The sequence below is a fragment of the Colius striatus genome, chromosome 10, assembly GCF_028858725.1.
Source record: "Colius striatus isolate bColStr4 chromosome 10, bColStr4.1.hap1, whole genome shotgun sequence".
NCBI classification, from domain to species: Eukaryota; Metazoa; Chordata; class Aves; order Coliiformes; family Coliidae; genus Colius; species Colius striatus.
In genome coordinates, this window is record NC_084768.1 from 2,318,421 (window position 1) to 2,339,962 (window position 21,542).

A 21,542-nucleotide genomic window follows, 5' to 3' on the forward strand; every position below is an offset into this window, starting at 1 on the left:
TCCTGCTCTGTTCAAAATGAAATTGAGCCTTCGCTTTAGCTCCTCTGAATTGCAAATGCACCAAATACTACCTGCTTCTGGCATAATATCCCTTTGTTTGCACTTCTTGCATTTTCTGTTTACAGTAAGCACAATGCTTTCCCCACTTTGTTAATGATTTCTCAAGCATTCAGTAAAACGGCAGGAAAGGCTTCATGATATTTTCTGCTTGTTACATCTCTTCTGCAGTAATTTAGAATACACGACAACACACACCATACAGGAAGCATATTCAGAAGGAAGATTCATGGCTAGAAGACAGTAACCACAGGATTTAAGCGACTGAAAGTCTTTGTTTCCACTCAATGAGGAATATCTTTCTGTAGAGAAATGCCTGTAGGATATAATCTAAGTTTTGCCTTTTGGTTTCGTCACTATTAGAACAGATTAGTGACTACACACATCTTTGGATGCCACTGACAGATGGTTAGACAGTCAACAAATGTGAAATACTACAAATTCAAAGATAAAAATATCTTTCAAGCAGGACATTTGAAGCTCAAAGTGTTTCTATTCACAGTGATGCCTTAGCTAGCCACTACTGCTGTTCTCAGCAGGAGGAATTTGTCCTGCTTGTTCTGTATACCAACACGGCGGGTTGGGTTTAGTTACTGGCTTTTTGTAGATTAACAACTCGTTGATACCCCCCAATATCTGCCAACCCTTTCAGAACAGAAACCCTTCTGTGGCACGGAATAAACAACCAGGTGCATTATCATTCCCCAGTACTGCGGAGCCCAGTGGTATTTATATGCCTTCTGAGGAAACCAGGGGGGAAAAAAACCCCACCCATATTGTTCTTTTCTGGCTTTCGAATGTGGAAACAACCAACCATGAACATTTGCCACATGTCCGCGTTACTTACGGTTGAGAGGCAGGCTGGCATTGGTCGTCCCTAGCTTGTTGGCAGCGACACATGTATAGTTGCCAAAATGCTCTTCTGTCACATTGGTAACAGTAAGAAGTGATCTTGTACTATAGTTTTTAATAGTAATCCCTTGTTGACCATTGATCAGTCTAGAAAGCAAAAAGAAAACTTCTGTGACTCATATACCATAAGCAATAAATTCCTTTCTTTCTTTTCTTTCCTTTCTTTCTTTTACAGCCATAACTGATAGCACAGTAAGCTCTTTGCAAACTGTCCATGTAGTCTATTGAGCAAAAACAACCAAAGCAGCACACTGGAGAGGCCATGGGCAACGCTGGAGCTGTTGAGGGGAAGTTTCTGCCTACGTGTCCTACAGTTGAATCAAAATAAAGACTGGCATGCAGGGTCCTGCCTGCCTGGCCACAGGGTAGGGTATAAACCTACATTTTAAATCTGGCAAATCTAAAGAAAAACTTATATACCCTATCAGGGGTGAAAGGTACTGTGGTAAGTCTTTCCAAGAGTGTTTTTTCAGACTCTGGAGATTGCTTGTGTCCTTAAACACCTCTAGTTGACGGCAGATGAAGATCAGGTAGCCATCAATGTGACTACAGTTTATTTCATGGGCCTCTACAGCTACAAATTGGACTTGCAATTAGGACAGATGTACTACAGCAGCCCTACATCCTGAGACAGCAACCTGAGCAGGAATCTGATAATGAGGTGTAGCAAAAATCCCAAGCAGGGCTCTTTTTACTCGGCTCTGTCTCCATGGCTTTGAACATCTCACCCCAGATTTCACAGGAATGGAGCAGGTCTTTTGACGTTGCTTCCAGAGCCATGTCAGAAGCACCACTGCTGTACCAGAGCAAAGAGAGGTGAGCAATTTAAATGTTGCTGAAAGCCATGTCTGATCAAACAAGGAGATGAGAAGGGTGACCATGTTATTAAAATACTTGTTGGCTGATTATTCCTAATTCCTTCCGTTTTGCATAAGAAGTAGAGTTCCAGATCAAGTACATGGTTTTTGTTTGATAAGTTGAAAATAAGGTCTTATATCCTGGGAATGAATGTAAACTTTTAGTGTTCTGTCTAAAAACATTCCAAGTCCACCACTATAGTGCTGCATGTTGTGGACTGAACGTTGCCCATCGTTACATGAGCATCTTAGTTCCCATTAAATGCTGCTGCACATACAGGAGGATTCTCTTGTGTTATGAAGGAGTTCTGATCTGCCCTGTGCAGGCCACCATCTCATGGACACACGTGGTTTTGGGAGAAATAGGTTAAAAGTGGGATGGAAATGCCTGATTTGAGGTGAACACTGCAGTGAGAGGATTCATCTTTTCTTCTTTAGAAAGGCAGAAGTTTGTCCTTTCAACCCGTGCACGTGGATGCTCTCCTAAAACTGACAATGGCTATCCCTCCTCTTTCTGCCTCTCCTGCAGGAAAAACCCAAGAGCCTCCCAAACTCCAACACACTCTCTACTATGAGGCCCCTGTGACAGCACATGGTGCTCTGAGCTTACCAGCACAGCAAGAGCTGAGGCTGTGCCCGTGGTGCTCAGGGATGCAGGGCAAGCAGGGGCTTCCCAGTTACTTGCTTTAACCCCAGCTCAGATGTTTTCCTCAGGATGCCCCTTCCCCTGCAGGGAGAGTGTGAGCTGCAGCCATGGCCATCGTCCCTTCCTGATGTCTTTTGGGATCTGAACTTCCCCTGTCCCTGATTCCACAGGTGCTAGAGGCACTGGAGTCATAGCTCTGCTTCCACCTGCAGCTTATTCCTCTCAGCTGTTTAGAAGCCAGCTCCATCCTTTTGGCCAGTAACTGCAGTTTGAACTGCAGCATCTCTGTTTTACACTTGTACAGTTTTTTTCTTTTTTGCCCAGAAAACAACAGGATGTTGGGGTATCTGCTGCCCCCAACACCCCAGCTCTCACACAAAAAACCCTAACTTTGTCTGCTTGCTGTAATCTGCTGCCTTCCCCAGGACAGGCTCAGTGGGTGTCAGCTCAGACCCCTTCCTCTCCTACCACTCCTGCCAAAAGAGCTTGGATAGCAACACCTTCCTTCAATGTCCCTGCTAGGAAGTAGCTGACACTGGGGGCCAGAAATGGAAAGTAAATGGAATCAGACAGATATGCATATCGATAACCCACGTCATTAAGGGGCTGAGGAGTCGGCATTAGCGAGCATAAACTCAGCAGTTCTGAGGGTTTTCATTTGCAGTTGTAAGAACCAGATGCTTTTACTTTTAAATTAATTACTCCTGCGTGCTGCTCTGCTCAGCTCATTGACTGAGCACAGCCCTCAGCACTTGTCTGCATTTTACCAAATTACTTCTCAGGCTGGAATGGCATTTCAAGTTGTGTGCAGCCACTCTACACGTTTCTCCACCAGTTATAAAGGGAAGAGTGATCTCCTTCTTACTGCAGAGACTATGCTTGTGCATCCAAAGCAGCTCATGCATCAGCGCCAGCCCCGAGGGGTACCTGCCTTTGGTTTCGTATTTGAATACCTTCATGTTAATGAGCTGTTACAATGAGTTTTGCCACTTCAAATGTAAGTCTTGTTTGCTTTGGCAAGGATAAAGGAGTTAGTATTTTTTGGTAGGTGACTTTTGGGCTTCCTCCCTGCGGCTGTTTAATGTCTGAGATGTGGTTTCTGCATTAACTCTGTAACACCACATGCTGGAAGGGCTGTGATTTGGGGAGTCAACACGGTGAAGCCATTCTCTCCACAGGGAATCACAGAAACGCAGAATCATTTTGGTTGGAAAACAGATCTTTGCACAGTTTTAGAAGCTACACACTTTTAAAACTTTAAGATGTTTTTACTAACTTTCCCTACAAATTTCCCATCTCTTCCCAGCCCATCCCACCATCCCTGCCTCAGGGTACCCTCAGCTCAGGGTCTGCACAGCCACTTGACAGCTCCTCTGTGGGGTTCAGGGCCCTGCTTTTGACAGATAAAGTGTGAAATGGTGTGAAACCTGTCTGTGAGACCTCTCCTCAGTTTTCCCCAGCTGCTCCCTGCCTCCCATGGGTGACAGCTCCCAGGGCTTTGGGCTCTTCACCACGCACTTGGCCAGGGAAGAGCGATGCAAAGCACCCTCATGTGCCAGCACTTGTGGAGAGTTAATGCCTAACAACTCCTGTGAGCTCGGTGATTAGGGAGAATTAGTCCTGCAAGCTCTCTACCTCAAGGACCAGTATTTTTAACTGGATGTAGTCTGCGACTGCTTTTATGTTTAGTTTTAATGGCTATTTTATGAAGACACGATCCCTGGAGTCTGGAAATTGTGGATTTGCATTTACATTGATCTAAGTAACAACAGTACAGTTTACAGACCCAAAAGACTTGTTCCAGGCACTGAACATATACTTAGGGTTTCAGACCTAACTCTCATTGTTCAGTTATTCAACAGTCCATCCAGATCTATGAAAAAAAAAAAAGTCCCAATCCAAAACTAACCAAAGAATTTGGGATTCTCCCCATTCTATTTGCAGAAAATAAAGCAGAGTGTGTGCAAATTTAGTCCTGTACTATACCTGCAAAGTATCTGCAGGATAACATACGTGCCACTGAGCTACCTATGAGATCTGACTCTTCTCACTTCTGCACTAAAACAACTGAGCTGTCCAAGACTCATTCTGTGCTGGCTTTCCATCATCCAGAGGGAAAGGATATGTGCTGGAGAAAAGAACGCTTATGCTTTTTCCTCTTTCCTGCAAGTGGAGGAGATTCTGAGATCCCCAGTACCTTTGTAGTCATACATATCTAGCACATCTTCAACAACAGCTTAACAACAAAAGACATACTCCTAGATTTAGCTTAATATCGGAGCAGTAAGGACAGTACATTTCTTGCTGATTACAGCCAGCCTCAGGTGATACACCAATGGAAACAGGAAAGAGAAGGCACAACTTTGGTGTTCTGCTCTACTTAGTCTCGTTGCTGCCATGGCACTGAATGTGCTCATGAAAGAAAGGAACTGGTCAATGGTATAAACAGAAAGGTGATTATCGTGCTGGAAATGCCTAATTGAACCCAGACTGCTAAAACATGAGCTACAATACTTTCTACACAATATTTGGCTCCGCTGCAATTCCCCCAAACTTGTGCACAGCATCTTTGGAAATAGGATGGAGAGGAATTTTGCTGACAGAAGAAAAAAAACCCATTTCCTGTTTATATCTAATAAAGATCAATTACATTGTTTTAGAGACTGCTTTGGGGTATGGTCAAAGTGCAATAATTAGGAGACTGCTCTGACAACTCACAGAGGAAGATGAGCAGCTAATGCTCCTGAAGGGGAGCAGCTGGCCAGTGAGCAATGAGCTGACAGATGGCTTTCCATGAAAAATGGTCATTAATATTCTCATGTCAGCTCCCAGGTTTAATGGGATGCTTGAGCTGAGAAACCCAGCACTCGGAAGCCGGGAAATTCCAGCAGTTAGAAGGTGTCTATAGGCAATAACCACTTGCTTTTGCACCAAGATGCAAACTCACCAGAAACAAGCTCTTAAGTAACCTTAGAGCTCTAAAGCAATTTTTCCTACTCAAAAAAGAAAACTATCTACCTGCATAATGAGCTGCTTTTTAAACCAAAGATGACTCTGCAGAGATGCCTGTTATCATTATGTAGCACTAACCTGAAAGTAAAGCTGACTGTGTAAAGAACCCCACAGCACATGAACAGTTTTTAGGGTTTGAGCAGGGAGCACTCTGCTGACCCTCTCTTGGATGCTGTGACATGCAGTAACTCTGCTACAACCTGTGGGCTACAAGCCAACGGTCTGGAGCGCTAACGGCACAACTGAGTGAAAACTCATAAAGATTAAGGTATGAAAACCAATCCATGAGGTTTGAAAGTCTTGTTGGTGAACCAGCCTTCCCACCCCCACAGCCCTCAGTGGGAAACCCACAGAAATGGATTTAAAAAAACATAGGAAACCCTTTTAGTAGACCTTTTCAGTGCCTCTGTGGCTATTACACTTAAAAGGCTGTAATTACTAAAGCATGTTTGGAATGATCACTACTGGAATTATCACCATGGCAGCCCAGCCACGGACAGCCTGCTCACACCTCATTTCTGAGCACGGAAACTGGCGCCACAAGGAAACCTGGGAACTGCCCCAAAAGCGGCGCTGTCGGCAGCTGACACCTCCGAGCACCTGCTGGTGTGAACTCCAGCTCAGCCTGTTGAACTTGTCATCACAGGGGCCAAACCCAGCCCAGTGGTCTCCTGCCCCCGGGTAGGCAGCATCCCCAGCAGCGTGAGCTCCAGCTACTTACTTCCTCTCTCCTTTGTACCACTCAAAGACCGGGGCAGGAACTCCTGCACCTTCGCACCGTATCAGTCCGTTCCCTCCAAGCATCACACCGCTGGATTTAAGTTCCTGAATTGTGGGGGCAACTGAAAAAAAAGAATTGTAAAATGGATATTTGCACGTGGATCCACAAGACTGCTCGACGCTGCTCCTCTCAGCGCGCTCCACGTCACGCCCAGGCTGGTGCATCCTTTCCAGCGTCATTCACATGCAACCACGTTTGCTTCCAGCAGTGCAAAAACTATCCCACACAGCACATTCTGACATATATTCTGTGCATCTGGTGTAAAAAACACACACAACTGAGACATGAAGAGAGATCAATCCCGTACTGAACAAAAAGCTGGTTTTCCAACTCAGTTGCCCAGTTCACAAGCGTTGGTGTCATACGAGACGCATGTGGAACCCCAGAAAGGGGAAAAAAGCAGAAGTGGCCCCAGCAGTGGTGTCAGCTGAAAGGCTGCTTGGTCCCTCAGAAGGGAGAGAAACCCCCCACTGCAAGCTGCAGAGGGGAAGCGCAGCTCCTGGGCCACAGAGTCCAAAGCAAAGGGAACACAACCAGCATCACTTCTCTTTTGCATCAGGGCTTCTGCAAGTGCCCCAGAACCCTGTAGGCTCAAATGGCCTCTGATATCTTGTTTTGGGTATTGAAAGAACCAACTTACCTTCGCAGTGATGAGGCCACCGTATATCCCACACAAAAGCACGACTGTCCCAGTCTTACACCAGATACAGGTTTGTTTTGGTAAATACATTTTGTCTTTTTAAACAGTACACACTGCAAATAGCAACACACCATTTTAAGCTTAGAACTGCGGGTACAAATAAAGATACAAAGTGATTGGGAGTTTTTCCACTTGTCAACAAAAGGTAAAAGTAAGCTGAAAATAAAATACAACAAATTCTTCAGGAAAGAGATTATCAAAGGGAAGGCTGAACAATTGCCTTCTCCCTGGAATTTCCTTTATATTTTCTGGTTTTAAGCAATGATTTATGTGCACTGTAAAAGCACTATAAAAACCAAACTGTGGAACTTATAAATAAAAACCTGTTTATCTTCTCCCAAGCAATTTTCCAGATGTTGCTTTAAGGTGTTTATGTACATGTGAAACGCTGGTTGCCTCTCATCTGCTGATACCTGCTATCACCTCACCCATCGCTCAGCGTGCCACAGTAAGAGGCCATCATCTTTTACAGGACCCAGCCACAACAAACAAAGCACCAGATCTGCGAGAGACCAGAAGGACAGCAGGTTCCCAGCTACATCACACATCTCATCTCACCCTGGCCCTCACCAACACCGGCGATGGCTGAGTATCCAGATGTGTAGGACATGCCATAGCAACGCAGCTGTCACAGCAAACACACACTGTTGTGCACAAGTTCTTAATGTTTAGCAAAATGAGATGAATTAAACAGAGAACTGGTCCTCTCTCACCCATCACTCACGTTGTAGCCTGAGTCTGGCAGACAGGCAGACCACAATTTTACCCAGCCAGCAAACACACCCTCTGCCTTCAACTTTCTCTTTCCCGTGATTACTTGAAACCAACCTATAAATTCATTAACTTCCAACCTGTAATAGTGAAATTTCAAGTGCATAATAGAGTATAACCAATTTGCACAACCACTTCTCCAGCATCTGCACTGAAAAAAAACCCCATCATATATATTTCACTACTCCATAAAAGCAGTTGGGACACACCAAGCTGACTCCTTCCTGAGAAATGAAGCAGTCTGTGCAGCAAAGACTTTGACAAAGTAACTTTGAGTGATGCCGACTGCACGAAGAGCTGTGAACTGGTCACATTTTACTTTTGCTCCTAGAGCCCCACACAGCACCAGCACATACTCAGACCACCACAGAGCTCACAGATCCTCTTGTACTTCTGAAGCATTCAGGAGAATAACAAGTAAAACATCCAGGACAAATCATGCAAAAGCAAAATTCGTGTGAGACTGACCATATAGAAACATCACCTGAATGATGGAAGAAAGGGAGAGTCTGCTGCATAGGTACATAATCAGTGCAGGTTGCCAAAAGACGGACTGGGAGCAAGTCTACCTCTCACAGATTTCCACCTGCTCTGCAGCTGGGGACTGCCTGCTGGCATTCCCCCTGCTTCCCTCCAGCTGGACACATGCCAGGCAGATTCATCCCACACACAGGGATATGGACATTGCAGTAGAACTCAAGGAAACTCCTCCATCATTAATTCACACATGGCTGGTGTGTTTGCAGCAGGTCCAGGTGAGCTGCGAAGCTCTGGGGGATCACTGCCCTAAGTAGGCAGGTCCTGGGTCCCCCTGCTGCGAGGCACTGACCCCCAGACAGCCGGTGTTCAAGGAAATCCCTGCTCAGTTCCAGTTCACTCATGACTGCCTGATGCTGTGGTTCTGCATTGCTGAGGGACCTGGTAATAAAAGCCTGCCCAAAGTGGGACCAGCCCAACCCCAGTGGTCCTGACAGACTGTTCCATCACTTACTCATCCATGCAGCTACAGGCATGTGTCTTGCTGCAGTTTTAAGCTATTAACTATTTTGTCCCTGGTGATGTGAAAGGAAGGTCTAGGCTTCTCTTTCAAGAAAGCTTTGACCAGTTAAAGCCTGTGTGCTTATTCTCTCAGTCCTCATTTATCTGAACAAACTCAGTCTAAAAGAAACTCATTCATTCCCTCATTTCAGACATCACATTTCCCAAAGGCTGTGTGTGTTTTTTGTGGTGCCTGGAAGTCCTTCAGTTTACCCACAGTGTGCCTGAGTGAGTGTGCCCAAAGTGAGATGCAGTACTACCAGGGACATGCTGCCAAGGGGAACAGGGAGGTTGCTCTGCAGTCTGCACGTGATGCTTTCCCACACTCGATGACACCCCATCATTGCTGATCTAACACAGTGTTTCTTCAGCTGTCGCCCCTTGAGATTTCTGTGGCAACAGCCCAATTGCCTGTCTTACCAGTGACTGTGGGTTCTGTCCTGTGCAAGACAAGAGTCATGATCACCCCATGGTTTCCACAGGATCTGCAAGCCCTTGAACAGCAGGAAACAGTGCCTTATCCATCCCCTCTCCACATCACCATGCTCCTTGGAAAGCTTTGTAATAAGAGGCAAATATTTTTTCAGGTTATTCAAATGGAGTGTAAATATTTGTTTCTTTCTAATTCAGAGTGGGTAGGATTATTAGCAGGAAACCTGAGTTTGAAATTAACATGCCACACTGTGTGCACATTACACTGACAATATTTCATTCTCATGGGCAAGGCAGAAAGAACAAAGAATTGACCAGCAAAGGCCCAAGTCAGGGAGAAAGGTTTTCTTCTAAGTACAACCCTCATGCTCCTCGGTGTGGGCTGCTCACCTCTGCTGGGTGCTTTGAGGGATTTTTTTGGTGGTGTTTGGTTGGCTTTTTAAACGAGCCCACAACATCACTGGTAATACATTTTAAGATGAAACGGTCTGTAAAAAAACCACAGCTTGACAATGCTGTTCCAGGCAGGAGCCCCAGGCACCACGCTCCTGGTGCAGCTGGGGAGGGGATGCCAGCTGGATCCCAGCTAGAAATCATGATTCCAGGCTTTGCTGGCAGGTGAGGCAGAGTTTTGCTTAGAAAATACTAGAAAACTCCTGAAAAGGAAGTTTTCTTACAGCTCCGTTCAGAAGGGTTTCAGCTTCTGTTTGTTCAGAATCAAAATCAAGATCAATATTGTCTGCTCCAGGAAATCCCTGGTTAATAGCAGTGTGAAAAGCAACCAAAGGTAGCTTAGAGTCATCATTCTCTCAGCTTTTTCATTGTCAAGTTATTTTCTTGTTTTTAGTATAAAGACAAATTACGCGACACAAGCACATTTCCAGTGCACTGAGTAGTGATGTGCCGAGCCAAAAACCCATCAGACCCCACTGCTCCCGTCAGTGTGGAAGAATGAGTAGCTCCAGGTGGAATAACACACCTAAACACCCCTGCTCTGGCTGCCAAGGTTTGTTTTGGAAAGAGACAAACACATGGGAAGACACTCTCGGGCCTCCACTATTTGATATGTTGTTAAACTGTCTTTCTGTGTAGTCAGAAAAGGCTCATTTCTGAGCAGACATTCACAAGCTGATCTGGTTGCTGTTGGTCATGCTGCACTTGTCAGCAGTTTATACTGCTGTGGCTGCACATGTTTTCTCCCATGTAAAAGATTTTGAGGCTATAACTGTCCTAAGGAACACTACATGGATCTAAATACATACGATTTAGCAAGAGAAAAGCTCGTTTTTGATGCAAACAAGAGCTCACATGGTTCGATTCAGTTCTGCCTTCACTGCTATCCAATACACATTGGTGTCTTGGTGAATTGGTGTGCAGGATCAGACAGGGTGCCTGTGAGCAGAAGGGGGTGGGGGATAACAACCCCCCTGCCTCCTGTCGAGGCTGACTGGCAGATGTTGTTCATGGCTTATCATGAACACACAGAAAACACCAACATTTCTCCTGCTAGGCTGTACCTCAGGAACGCAGAGAATTCCTGAAACAGAGGCACTGCTGGTTCCCCACCCCATTGCTCCAGCCCTGCAACAGCACTCTGCATTTAGTGACACTGATCCTCCCTGCCTGATCACCTCCACCTCAATTAGACTCTCCTGCATCCTTCACAGCTTGCTTTATTTTCCTTTGTATTGCCAATAAACTTGCCAATCCTCTGCTGGCATCCTTTTATAGGCTGTTCTGAGCAGCACAGGGAGTCTTGCAGCATACTCCCCTCTCTATGGGGAGACTCAAGGCGATCTGATCTGCTGGAATGACTGAGGGGGATCATGTAGATCCTACTCAATCCCCATGGCAATTAGATGCCTTACAAAACCCCTGGCAGGCTCCCTGCAAGGCCGTTAGCAGCACTCCCCATGACCCCAGCATCGCTGCCCACATTGCAGCGGGTAACCCCCAAACCACCCCCCGCTGCCATCGGCTCTGTACGCCTGCTGAGGGAATCAATAGCAAGGATAAATATAGGCCATCTAGGAAAATGTTTTCATTCAGAAGTTTAATAATGAGGACTTGAAGTATTACAGAAAATCGTTCAGTATCATTGCTGATGCAAGCCTGCTCCATTCTGCTGATTGATCAAATACATGCCAGGAAAAACCCAGAGTGGGTGACAGAAGGCAGGGGACAGATGCAAATGGACCTGATGAGAGTCAAAAAAGGTGAAGAGGAGCCTTAAGGAATTTTAAATGCAGTAATTACAGCTGGAAAAAAAAGCAATGGAAAATCACGAAAAACTTTAAGGATTCAACACAAAAGAATCTGAGTGTGAAGGGAGGCATGAGGCAGGTGTCACTCCACCAAGCCCTCCCTCAAACCCTGCAACCTCCATAACCAAAGGTTCTCCCTTCCCCAAGTTCCATGGGAGGAGATGCTGGTTGCAGAGACACAGGCGTGCTTCTCGGTGTGTGCAGAGCACTTCTAAATAATCATACAGAAATAATAACACACTAACACCTAGTCTGAGAGGTATAGAACATTAGTAAAGGGTGAAACTGTTTACCTGAAAGAGCCCAGAGGAGCAAGGAAGGGGGTGACAGCCACTGAGAGCTCTCAAGTGGGAGGATACAATCGAAAATTTAGTGGTCTGACAGAAGAGGCTGCAGTAAAATGTAACAGTGATGTTAACAAGAAAACCCTGTGCAAGACTAATAATTTAAATGTGTTTGTCATTTTTATCTCTCCTAAACAGTGGTTATACAAAGCAGGAAAAAAAAAAAAAGATAATGTATATCTGTCAGTAGTCCTGGGCTTTTGTGGCTCATATTTGTAGGTTTACTCTCCCTACGGTGGATCCTTGTTCAATCCTCTCCCACAGTTCATCCCTGTGGAGCAAAGCACTTCAAATCAATGCTTCATTTCTGGCTTGAAAATAAATTACTGGAACTTAATATCAATGGCTCAAGGAGGTGTAAGTGCTTTGCTGGGAAGGCTTTTTCGAGGGAGTGCTCAGATACTTGGCTCAACTGGTGTTCTAGTGATGCCCTTTCATCCCTGTGGGAGGTGGCTCAGGAGGCAAGGCTGCTCCTCACCCAAAATATGTATTAATTTTTCCCAGGAAATACATATTTGTGTAATCCCAGAGGTGGGATTTGGCATGAGAGGGTGTGAGTGAGGAGAGCCAGAGCCAACAGCAGCAGAGGGGATGCAAGATGCCCATCTGCTCACTGGGGGCATCTCATGGGGGTCGCGCAGGTGTGACCTGATGGCTGGGCAACTCGGGGAGGGAGGTTGGGGAATTCAAGGTGGATAAGTGCCACATCAAGTATGGACACACACTCTGATGTGAGCACATCCTCTTTCATTTCAGTGCACAACTGAAGTTTCAATAAATACCCTTATTAAAGTCCCACGTGATGATGCTGAGGACTCACACTGCACTCTGTCTCTCTCCCAATTGGTTAATGATAAAGACATGAAAACCATAATCTTTGTCTCCCACTCCTGCGCTAAAAGAGCTCTATAATTACTCTCTGCTCAGCTCCTGCTCATGTGATATCACCAACATGCTCACATGAGTCAGACATTTCTGCTGGGAAACCAAATTTTACAACTTATGTTCCATCCAGAAATGATGCAAAGTGCTGCTGAATCGGCTTCTGCTGCCCAAATATTTTCCTTTTGCTTTTAAGTGTTTAAAGGAGCAGTTCAGACAATGCACATGACACACTGGCATTCAGGCAGGAACAGAAAGTGTGCAAAAAAACCCTTCCAGCTAGAACAGGTTTCATCTTTTAACATTTTAATGAGCTCCAGGACTTTTATGCATATTAGTTATGTTGCCCTAATTACTCATTATAATTCTAATGTGCATTTTATATTTAATTACAATGCTTATAAAGATTTGGTATGGACAGTAAATTATTATAACTAGCATGTGTGTAATGAATATGAGCTGAATTTATTAACTTTTACACTAGCATTCAGGGCTGGCAACTTCCAGTTTCACCTTTGTGATGAACCATATTGTCTGATTAAACTAACCTTTTTTGTGGCATTGATTGTAAAGGTCAAAAAAAGTCTTCTGTTTCTCCAGTTTTCATCAGCTTTTAATTTTGCATCCTCACATGGTCTTTTGTTACTGAAATTGCTCTCCAGCGTGTCAAGATAAAGACCTTCAGGTAAGACAACAGTTTTCTGAGGTCTAGTTTTCAGCCTCAGAAAAACAGATACGAGCAATTTTCAAATATGTTCATTTTTATACAGATATATACACTCACGCATATTGTTTTACCAATGAAGTGACAAATCTTTACAAGTGAAGCAGCACTACTTGCACTTCACGTGACTAACAAGGTCTTCCAGTAATCTAGATAAGGTCATTTTTCTAACTCATTCAGAGCAGCTGCCCCAAATTAATGGAGTGGTTTTACAAATGTCTCTTTATAGCAGCAACTTCTCCACATTTGGGCACGTGATGCCTTTAACAATCCCAACTAATAAGCTTCCTTTTTTCACCTTTTCTTGATGACTTCCCCAAACCCCCTAAATTCAGTGGGATTTTGGTGTGTGCATGTGCATAGATTTTCCACGCAGGCATACAAAGTACTAGTGAGAACTGAGTTCAGCTCCTGCATTTCTAGATATAACACAGCAGCTCTTTTGTGCTTTTCCCTTTCCTACTCAGGATTTAACTTCAAAGTATACTTTAAATGTCGATTAATTAGACAATTGTGTAAATACCTTGCGCTAACTGCCAGGGAACGAGCGGGTTGCCGAGCGTTCCCTGCGTGTGACTCGCAGGATGCATCAGAGGCTCCTTGCAACGTGCATCTCCCTCAGCTCCATCTAATGGATTGCATTGTAACAGACCAGCAAAACGACTGGCTGCTGTGCAATTTATGCTTTTGAGTATTAAACCTCCCGGTGTGAAGTCGAGAGGAAAGCTTAAAGTCTGCAAGTAATTGTTATGTGGAGGAAAAAACTAAAAGTCAGCAACGCAAAATAATACTTAATAAATAACAGGCCAGGAGACGGGAATTCTTAACAATGTGCTTTGCAAGTATTTGAGTGACAAGCAAGGAGAGGAAAAACCTTAACAAAATCTCCCCAGACCAGCAAAACAAAGGCCTCTAGGGAGCTATGTAAGAAAATGCCAGTTAGTGTGCAGGTGGAAGGACTGCTTTGTTTTTCTGTCCGTCACATTTTATCTTACTGCTTCATCTATTTAATCCTTCTGTTTTCCAACAAAGCTTTTTTTTGGTTTTTTCTAATAGTATTCCCTTTAAGATAGCTCTGCAGATGTATTTTTATCCCCTGATAAAAGAGCTGCTCTGGCCTGGGAACAGAAACCCTCTCCTTGAGCATCTCATGCTGCGGGAGACAGCACCGGCGAGTCAGGCAGCTCCAGGCACCCTCAAGCACTCGCTCCATGTCCCTAGGGTAGGCAGCCTGGGCTCCCCACGTCCACCACACACATGAATATTTCTGTATGAGCACTGACAGTGTCACATAACTCTTCTTCAGGCACAGACCTAAGTGGAAACAGCCCTTGCACTGTCAACTCTTTACCCTCTGACACAAACCCCAGCTACAGAATCACACGGAATCTTAAGGGTTAGAAGGGACCTTGAAAGATTATCCAGTGTAATCCCCCTGCCAGAAGCAGGACCACCTAGAGTAGGTCACACAGGAACCCATCCAGGTGGGTTCGAATGTCTCAAGAGAAGGAGACTCCACAACCCATCTGGGCAGCAACTCTCCATCTTTTGCAAATGGCCCATTTGATAGAGAAAAGTCTTGCTGCCATATGTAAACTCACAATATGAACAAAAACCTCATCTTGGTGAATGCCTTGCAGTCAGGGACCTCAAAACATATGTTTAAGCAAGTGGGTTGGAATATCTTGCATCTGCCCAACAGCACTGTGCTCGCCCCTTCTGTGAGTGGAATGGAAACCAAGAGGAACAAGCATGAAGCAAACTCTGCATTTGCATACAAGACTTAGTAATTTAGAAGGAACAGATGCACAAAACATAAATAGGGATATAAATGTTCAGTGTTTGGCTGTGTTTGATATGGTGGAGCTGGCTTTAATCTTTCATTGGCCAGTGCAATTTGATTCAAATTTAACTCAAGTCGAAGTCTTTGTATCGACTTCAGTCGGCTTTGAACGAGACCCAGAAAGATCTGCAGTAAAAGAGACTTTCACAGTTTTCAAAACAAAAAGAGAATAAAAAAACCCCATAACTTGAAAGAGCACCAGTATAACAGAGGCAGCTCTTGTCACATAATCCCTCTGTTTATGTGCTACGGCTCTTACTGCTGTAATTTGAAGGAAAAGTTGTCATCGATACTTTCTCATCAGCAAAGAACGGCAGAGACTCTGTAATTTCTCGAGTTGAAAGCACAAACTTTCATGTCTCAAGGCATAAAATATGGTATCGACAGGACCCAGCAGAACTACTGACTGTCTTTTTTGAAGTACTTGAGAAGGATCTACGAGAAAAGTGTTTAAAACTTTTGGTGGGGTATGCAGGGGAGACTGAGAGGCACAACTTCTGAGTCCTGACATTGTGTTTCAGGCAGCCAGTAGAGAGAGGGAAAGCGTGTTTGGGCTGTAGGTGACACCCAGGCACTGTAGCACTGATGGGCAGCAGCCACTGAGGACAGTGTGTGAGTCTGTAACGGTGCAGGTCTGCTAGAGAACAGGAAGAGCATGAGAAACACACAACAGAGCATGACCCCTCTAACTCATCTGCTGGCTGGGGGGACACTGCAAGCAGATGGGCATTTCTCTGAAATTCAAGAGAGCATCTGCCCCAGGAGAAGGCATCTCAGGAATGGCTGGGTTAGCTTTTCCCACATGCTGTGTACTTGGTCTCATTTTCCTTCTACTTTTGTGTTCACTCTATTGTTACACTTCTCTGTATGTTGAGAGGGACTACACTTTCCCAGGCAGGCAGTGAGGAAAGGCTTTGTTCTGGAAGGCAGGACAGTGTCTCCTCCGCTAACAACTGCAAGGCTTCAGTAACGGGAAAGATAGAGATACCCTACTCCACACAGGCTTGCTGTTAAATATCACTGTGCTTCATGCACAGGAGCAAATGTACGTCTCAGGGTAAGGCTGGAGGACCAGGGCTAGCTTGGGAAGGAGATGTTTCCACATAAGACAGGAGTACCAATGTGGGAGGTTATGGGGGGAAGAAGGATGGAGTGCTGTTGTGTCTGCCCGGGGGAGCCAGGCCTCCCACCTGAGCCAGCCTTATCAGCTGCCTCCCACTTAAGGAAATCTCCCTCCCTCAGCAACTTCTGCTGGAAAGGCTTTCATAGAATTACTGTGCCCTTGCACTCTGCTGGAGTTCTTTTGCTCAAAGATCCATGTGGATGTGAAAGGGAAAAATGAGTATAGCCACGCCAGAGTGGTACTAGGAAAGAGCAGGAAGAAAGGGGATGCTTTCACGCATCTTATGTCAATCCAGAAGAGTTGGCGGAGAACTTTAGTGCCAACAAACGTGAGCACATTTACTTTGCTGTTTCTCTCCCTCAAAGGAAGATAAAAAGCAATGGACTTCAACAAATTCCAGGAATTACTAAGTAGATCTTTTGGCAGTAAAGCTGAGGAGAAAGTGAATTACAGCTGGTAACTTTCCAAGGAAAGAATGTTTGGAACAAAATGCAAAATATCTCAGCGTAGGTCAGAAGAGCAACAAGAGAGCTGCTCCAGTCCCACCAGAGCAGGTCCAGGGAGCAAAAGAAAACTGGCAGATAAGGCAGGCAGGAGACCCCAAGGGCAATGGGAAATCATGCCGTAGGTACATTATCTCTATTAAAGGGAAAAAGTGACCTGGAGCCCCTTTGGCCTGGCAAGGAGCCCCTCAATGATGATTCTACACATGACATCTCCTGCCTTCCCCAGCAAGAGCTGGGAATTACTGAGACAACACGATTTGCTGTTGCTGAATCCATGGTAGCTGCTACCCCTCTGAGGTTATCTCCCGGGTGCAAATGCATATTCTTACAACTCCAGCCTATCTATCAGAGCACTGGAGACATGCCAGTTCCCTCTGAATGACAGGCACTGGGGGCTTTGGTCCCCAGGACCATGTCCAGCTTTTCTAAGTTCTCAGAAATGACAGTTCCATTATTGTTTTACATTCATCTTTGATGAAATGTATTATTCTTATCTGATGACTTGAAATAATACTTGCCTTGTAGGAAGCTGTTTTATACCTACTGTCAGGTCAACTTTGTTTGTCTGCTCTCTGCTTCCATTGCTGATGGTTTGCAGGTGACTGGTCTTCCCTTCCTCTGAGACGGGGACAGGGGAAAGCAGCTGAAAACACACAGTGCTGGGAGAGAGGTTGGTACCTCCCAGAGATGCTCAACAGATGCATTATCTAGTGCAAGCCACCTGCTTTTTGGGGCACTAGCATGGTGTCAGCTGAAGCACCGAGTTCAGAAAAGCAGAAGGAATTGGGAGCAGCAGAGCTGGAAAAGGTGATTCACTAGACATGCATTGCCTCACTAAACATGCAAGGAATCAGCTCTTCCATATCTCTTTTATGGGACAAGTCAGCAATAATCAACCAAAACTGAAGCAAGAGAGATTTGGGTCTGCTAAGTTATTGCCAGAAGAGGTTTCTTAAGGAGACTGTCAAGGTGCTCTTTCTTTTTTTATTGTTATTATTCTTTTAGAAAGGTTGACAATTTGGACAGTGTCACCTGCCTCTGCACAGCAGCATCAGCCCAGTTCCTCAGCTCCTCCTCTGGGCTGAAGCTGTGTGGTCTCTGAGATCCTGGGATTATTAGGCATCAGAACAATTCCTATAATGGCAAATTTCTTTACTCATTTCTGTAGATACTACTCTTGTGCTTCAGGTCATATGCCATTTTTCAACACAATGGGAGGGAAAAAAAAAGGAGTTACACTCTTTCTCAGCTTACAATAGTAATGCATTCTCCAGATCCATTTTCACAGCCAACTGTGAAAATAAGGTAAGTCTTGAGACTGGATTTGGGATTCAAAAAAGTGATTCAAAAGACAGCAGTAGAACTTTTTTTTTTTGCAGAAAACTTACCTCAAACACTTTGGATCTGATTTGATGTATTCTACACACATACAAGTAGCTAGGTGTAGTCACCAAAATGATATTTCTGAGGGCAGAACTCATTACTAGTGTATAATAAATGGAAGCATAAGTCAGAGTTAGCACTGAACAGATTGTTTGGGGTTGCAAAGACAGCAGCTGTCACAGCTTGACAGCTTTCTTGTTAGTGAATCAGCTTTACTGACAGTCTTTTTGATTGAAAACCACTGTTCGCTGACAGTGTGTTATAGCTGATATACATATGTATCTCATGAAGAATGAGAGAGCGTCATAAAAGGTCTAGAAGCTATTGCTCTATATTAAAAAGAAGTGAAGTTTACAGAAAGGGTTTTTTTGGATTGTCCCCCTCTCCCCAGAAATCTGCAGCAGATGTAAGTTGATAGAAACAGGACAATCTATACTGGTTTGTGACAACCACACACACACAGAGTCAAGTCCAAAGTGGCTTTTCTAAACTAAAAAGCAATAAAGCCACAGAAACACTGGTTTGTGGCACTGAAAGCAAAGTTCAGAAATCAAATCACAGAAATAAAAGCTCAGTGAAGCCCTGTCAGGCAGGGGGACTGCCCAGACCTCCTGCAAGCCCAAGGGGGGATCTGCTGGGGCAGCTGTATCTGCATGAAAGTGTTAATTTAAAAAAGAACCTGTTTACTTTGAGTTGCATTTTACTTCTCTCTCTCTTATGCTGCATCTGTGCCAGTGACTTTGATTGGCAGCTCTGCAGGACCTGACACATCAGCTTCTGTGTCACACAGTCAAAATACCTGTACAACCCCCCCCCTCCATGGGGAAATACAATGCAGACTCCCTTGAGCATCTCAGTTAATACAGCACCCCCTCTGCAATGCCCTGGACTCCTCACTAAACACCTCATCTGCATACTTCTGGCACCAAAACATTGGCTGGCTGCAGTAAAGAAGGCATGGTATCAAAGCACATGCATTTCAAGGGTCTCTCCCTCTCTCTCTCCTTCTGTATTTATTTATAAACTTGCCCATATAAAGTTACTTTTTCCTCCTCAGTGTTGTGGTATTTCAAAAAATAAAAGCCAATGAGCTGGGTACAATGGATGTCACCTTTGATTCCAATGATGTTGCTTAAAACAAAGCACCCAGGATGCCGTGCTGAGCAAGACCAAAGCCAAAAAAGTGAGAACCAGACACCTGGGGCTTTGCAGTTTACCCCTGAGGATCATTTAATGTTCTTGTAACACCTGCTCATTTCCAAAGGATGTCATCTACTTCCCAAGAAGATGCAGACGCTAGGAAGCAGATTTGACTTTGCACAAGAAGCCTGGAACAGTGGGATTTCCCCACTGAAACATTTATTAGTTGCACTGAAAGGTAATCCCTGATTTGTTCTATTTCTTGAGATTCTCTTTGCCATTAATAATACCAGGTGTAAAAACAGCAAGCACCTGAGTTTTCAGACATCTGATATTAAATACAATTCTCTTCAAAATGCACTGGAGACAGAGCATTATGGACTGATTTTTTCAGCCTAGAAATGGCATAGAAAAGGTATCAAAGCAACTGAAGGTAAATGGCCTGTAACATCACTTGTCAGTGGAAGCGGCCCCGAGTGCGGCCGTGCCTGGAAGGTGACAGAGCTCTCATGGCAAGAGCTTGGGCTTGCTTTACAAATCTAAGGTCCAAAAAAGGTCACATCAGCCTCACAACAGTTTTGGGGTGTGGTTTTTTTTGAGAAGAGGCAGAAAATATGAAAAGAACCAGCTTTATGAGAGATGCTGGAAATGTTGCCTTTCTTTTGTGTCAACAGCACTGCTTTGTTTTAAACTGTGAAAGTGGAAATATTCTTTCTCGACGCTCCCCTAGCTCCGACCCAGCACCTACACTGTACACGTGCTACCACCAGCCAAACTGCAGAAGTTATTAAAATCTAATTTAGCAGCCTCACCAGGGGACAACCAAGCTGTAACAGTATCATTACAGTCTTATCAGGGACTGGATGTCTCACTGAAGTGTCAAGTGTATTGAGGGTAGGAGCCAATGGGGACCTTGGCTGCAGGGTGCCAGGGCTATACCCATACACTCACAAGTTATGATAAGTAGAGTGCTTTTGCAGAACCATTTCTAAGCAGCAACTACTGCTGCTGCAAAAACAAAAAAAGCCAAGGAACAGAGAGTTTTGCAAGACCAGCTTGCTGTCCAGACTTGTCTTTTCATGACCCTGGTTGGTGTCAGCAGCTGCATTCAAAGCCCCTTTAGGCTCTCACGGCAAGCGCATTGTATTGGCAAAGGATGGGGAAGACCAAGTCTTAGACCAACTGCAACAAGGAACACTACAATTACTGGGAGAAATATTGCTTTACAACATGTTGACTATTATGAGAAATATTTTAAGTAATTGTTTTTGCTGAAGAGCAATCTGGGCAAGTGAACACTCCTGGAAGCTGAAGAGCTCTCCATTAATTTTGGCTGTAGTTTGAAGTCTAACACAGTCTGCTGTATACTTCAAATTGCTTCTTGAAATGCATAAGCTCTTTAGAGATGACTCATCTTCTATTAAGACTTTAATTTTCCTGAACTGTAGTTTAGCTGGCATTTGAAGTGGGATCACCTGGAGGCTGAAGAGCCGGCAGTGGTTCTGAGCTGGGAGAAGGCGTTTGCTCCAAGTGGGACTGACTTCCCAGGAGTGCTTCTCCTCAATCACTACAAACACTCCCTTGCTCTGCATCCCATCAGGTTGGAGGGGGTTAACATCCCACCTGCAGGTGTGAAATTGCAGCACCTCTGAAGATGACAGGGAGCCAGCCCTGACCTAAGGAGAACTCTGCTGCTGATGCCAGGAGGAGGAGCTGCAAGAGAGGCAGCTTCACCAGAGGAAGCTGCACAGAGGTGTCCAGAATCTTATAGCAACCTTATTTTGACTTGAAAATGACAGCACAAATGGAGAGGTACAGAAAAGCTATAACCACCACTCCCCACCTTTGTGATATTTTTTTTTTTTTCCTCTAATTCATGCTCTGGTCCTTACACTTTCACCAACAATGGCCTGAAGCCTTTCCATTGTGCCTTTGCAACAACCATCAACAACAGATTGGTGACAATATGTTCCACTGATATTAGGAGGCAGTGTCCTGGGTGCTCCTATTGCTCCTTACAGTACAGCCTCCCAGAGGTGCACAAACATACTGAAGGGCATTTACCTGTACACCCTAATTACACAACATGTGGGCCTGTACCTACTGGCAGGGTATAACTATGTGCAA

General features: G+C 44.7%; 1 protein-coding gene across 2 annotated transcripts in view; it reads right to left on the bottom strand.

The window, feature by feature from the left end:
• The window catches only part of NEGR1 (neuronal growth regulator 1), a 271,546-nt gene that overhangs the window by 54,311 nt on the left and 195,693 nt on the right, over positions 1-21,542 (bottom strand). For both annotated transcript variants that reach the window (XM_062003657.1, XM_062003656.1), the window contains exons 5-6: positions 6,206-6,326; positions 905-1,056 (exon numbers count right to left, since the gene is read on the bottom strand). In XM_062003657.1, coding sequence (XP_061859641.1) covers positions 905-1,056; positions 6,206-6,326 — 273 coding nt within the window. The remainder of the gene's footprint in view (positions 1-904; positions 1,057-6,205; positions 6,327-21,542) is intronic.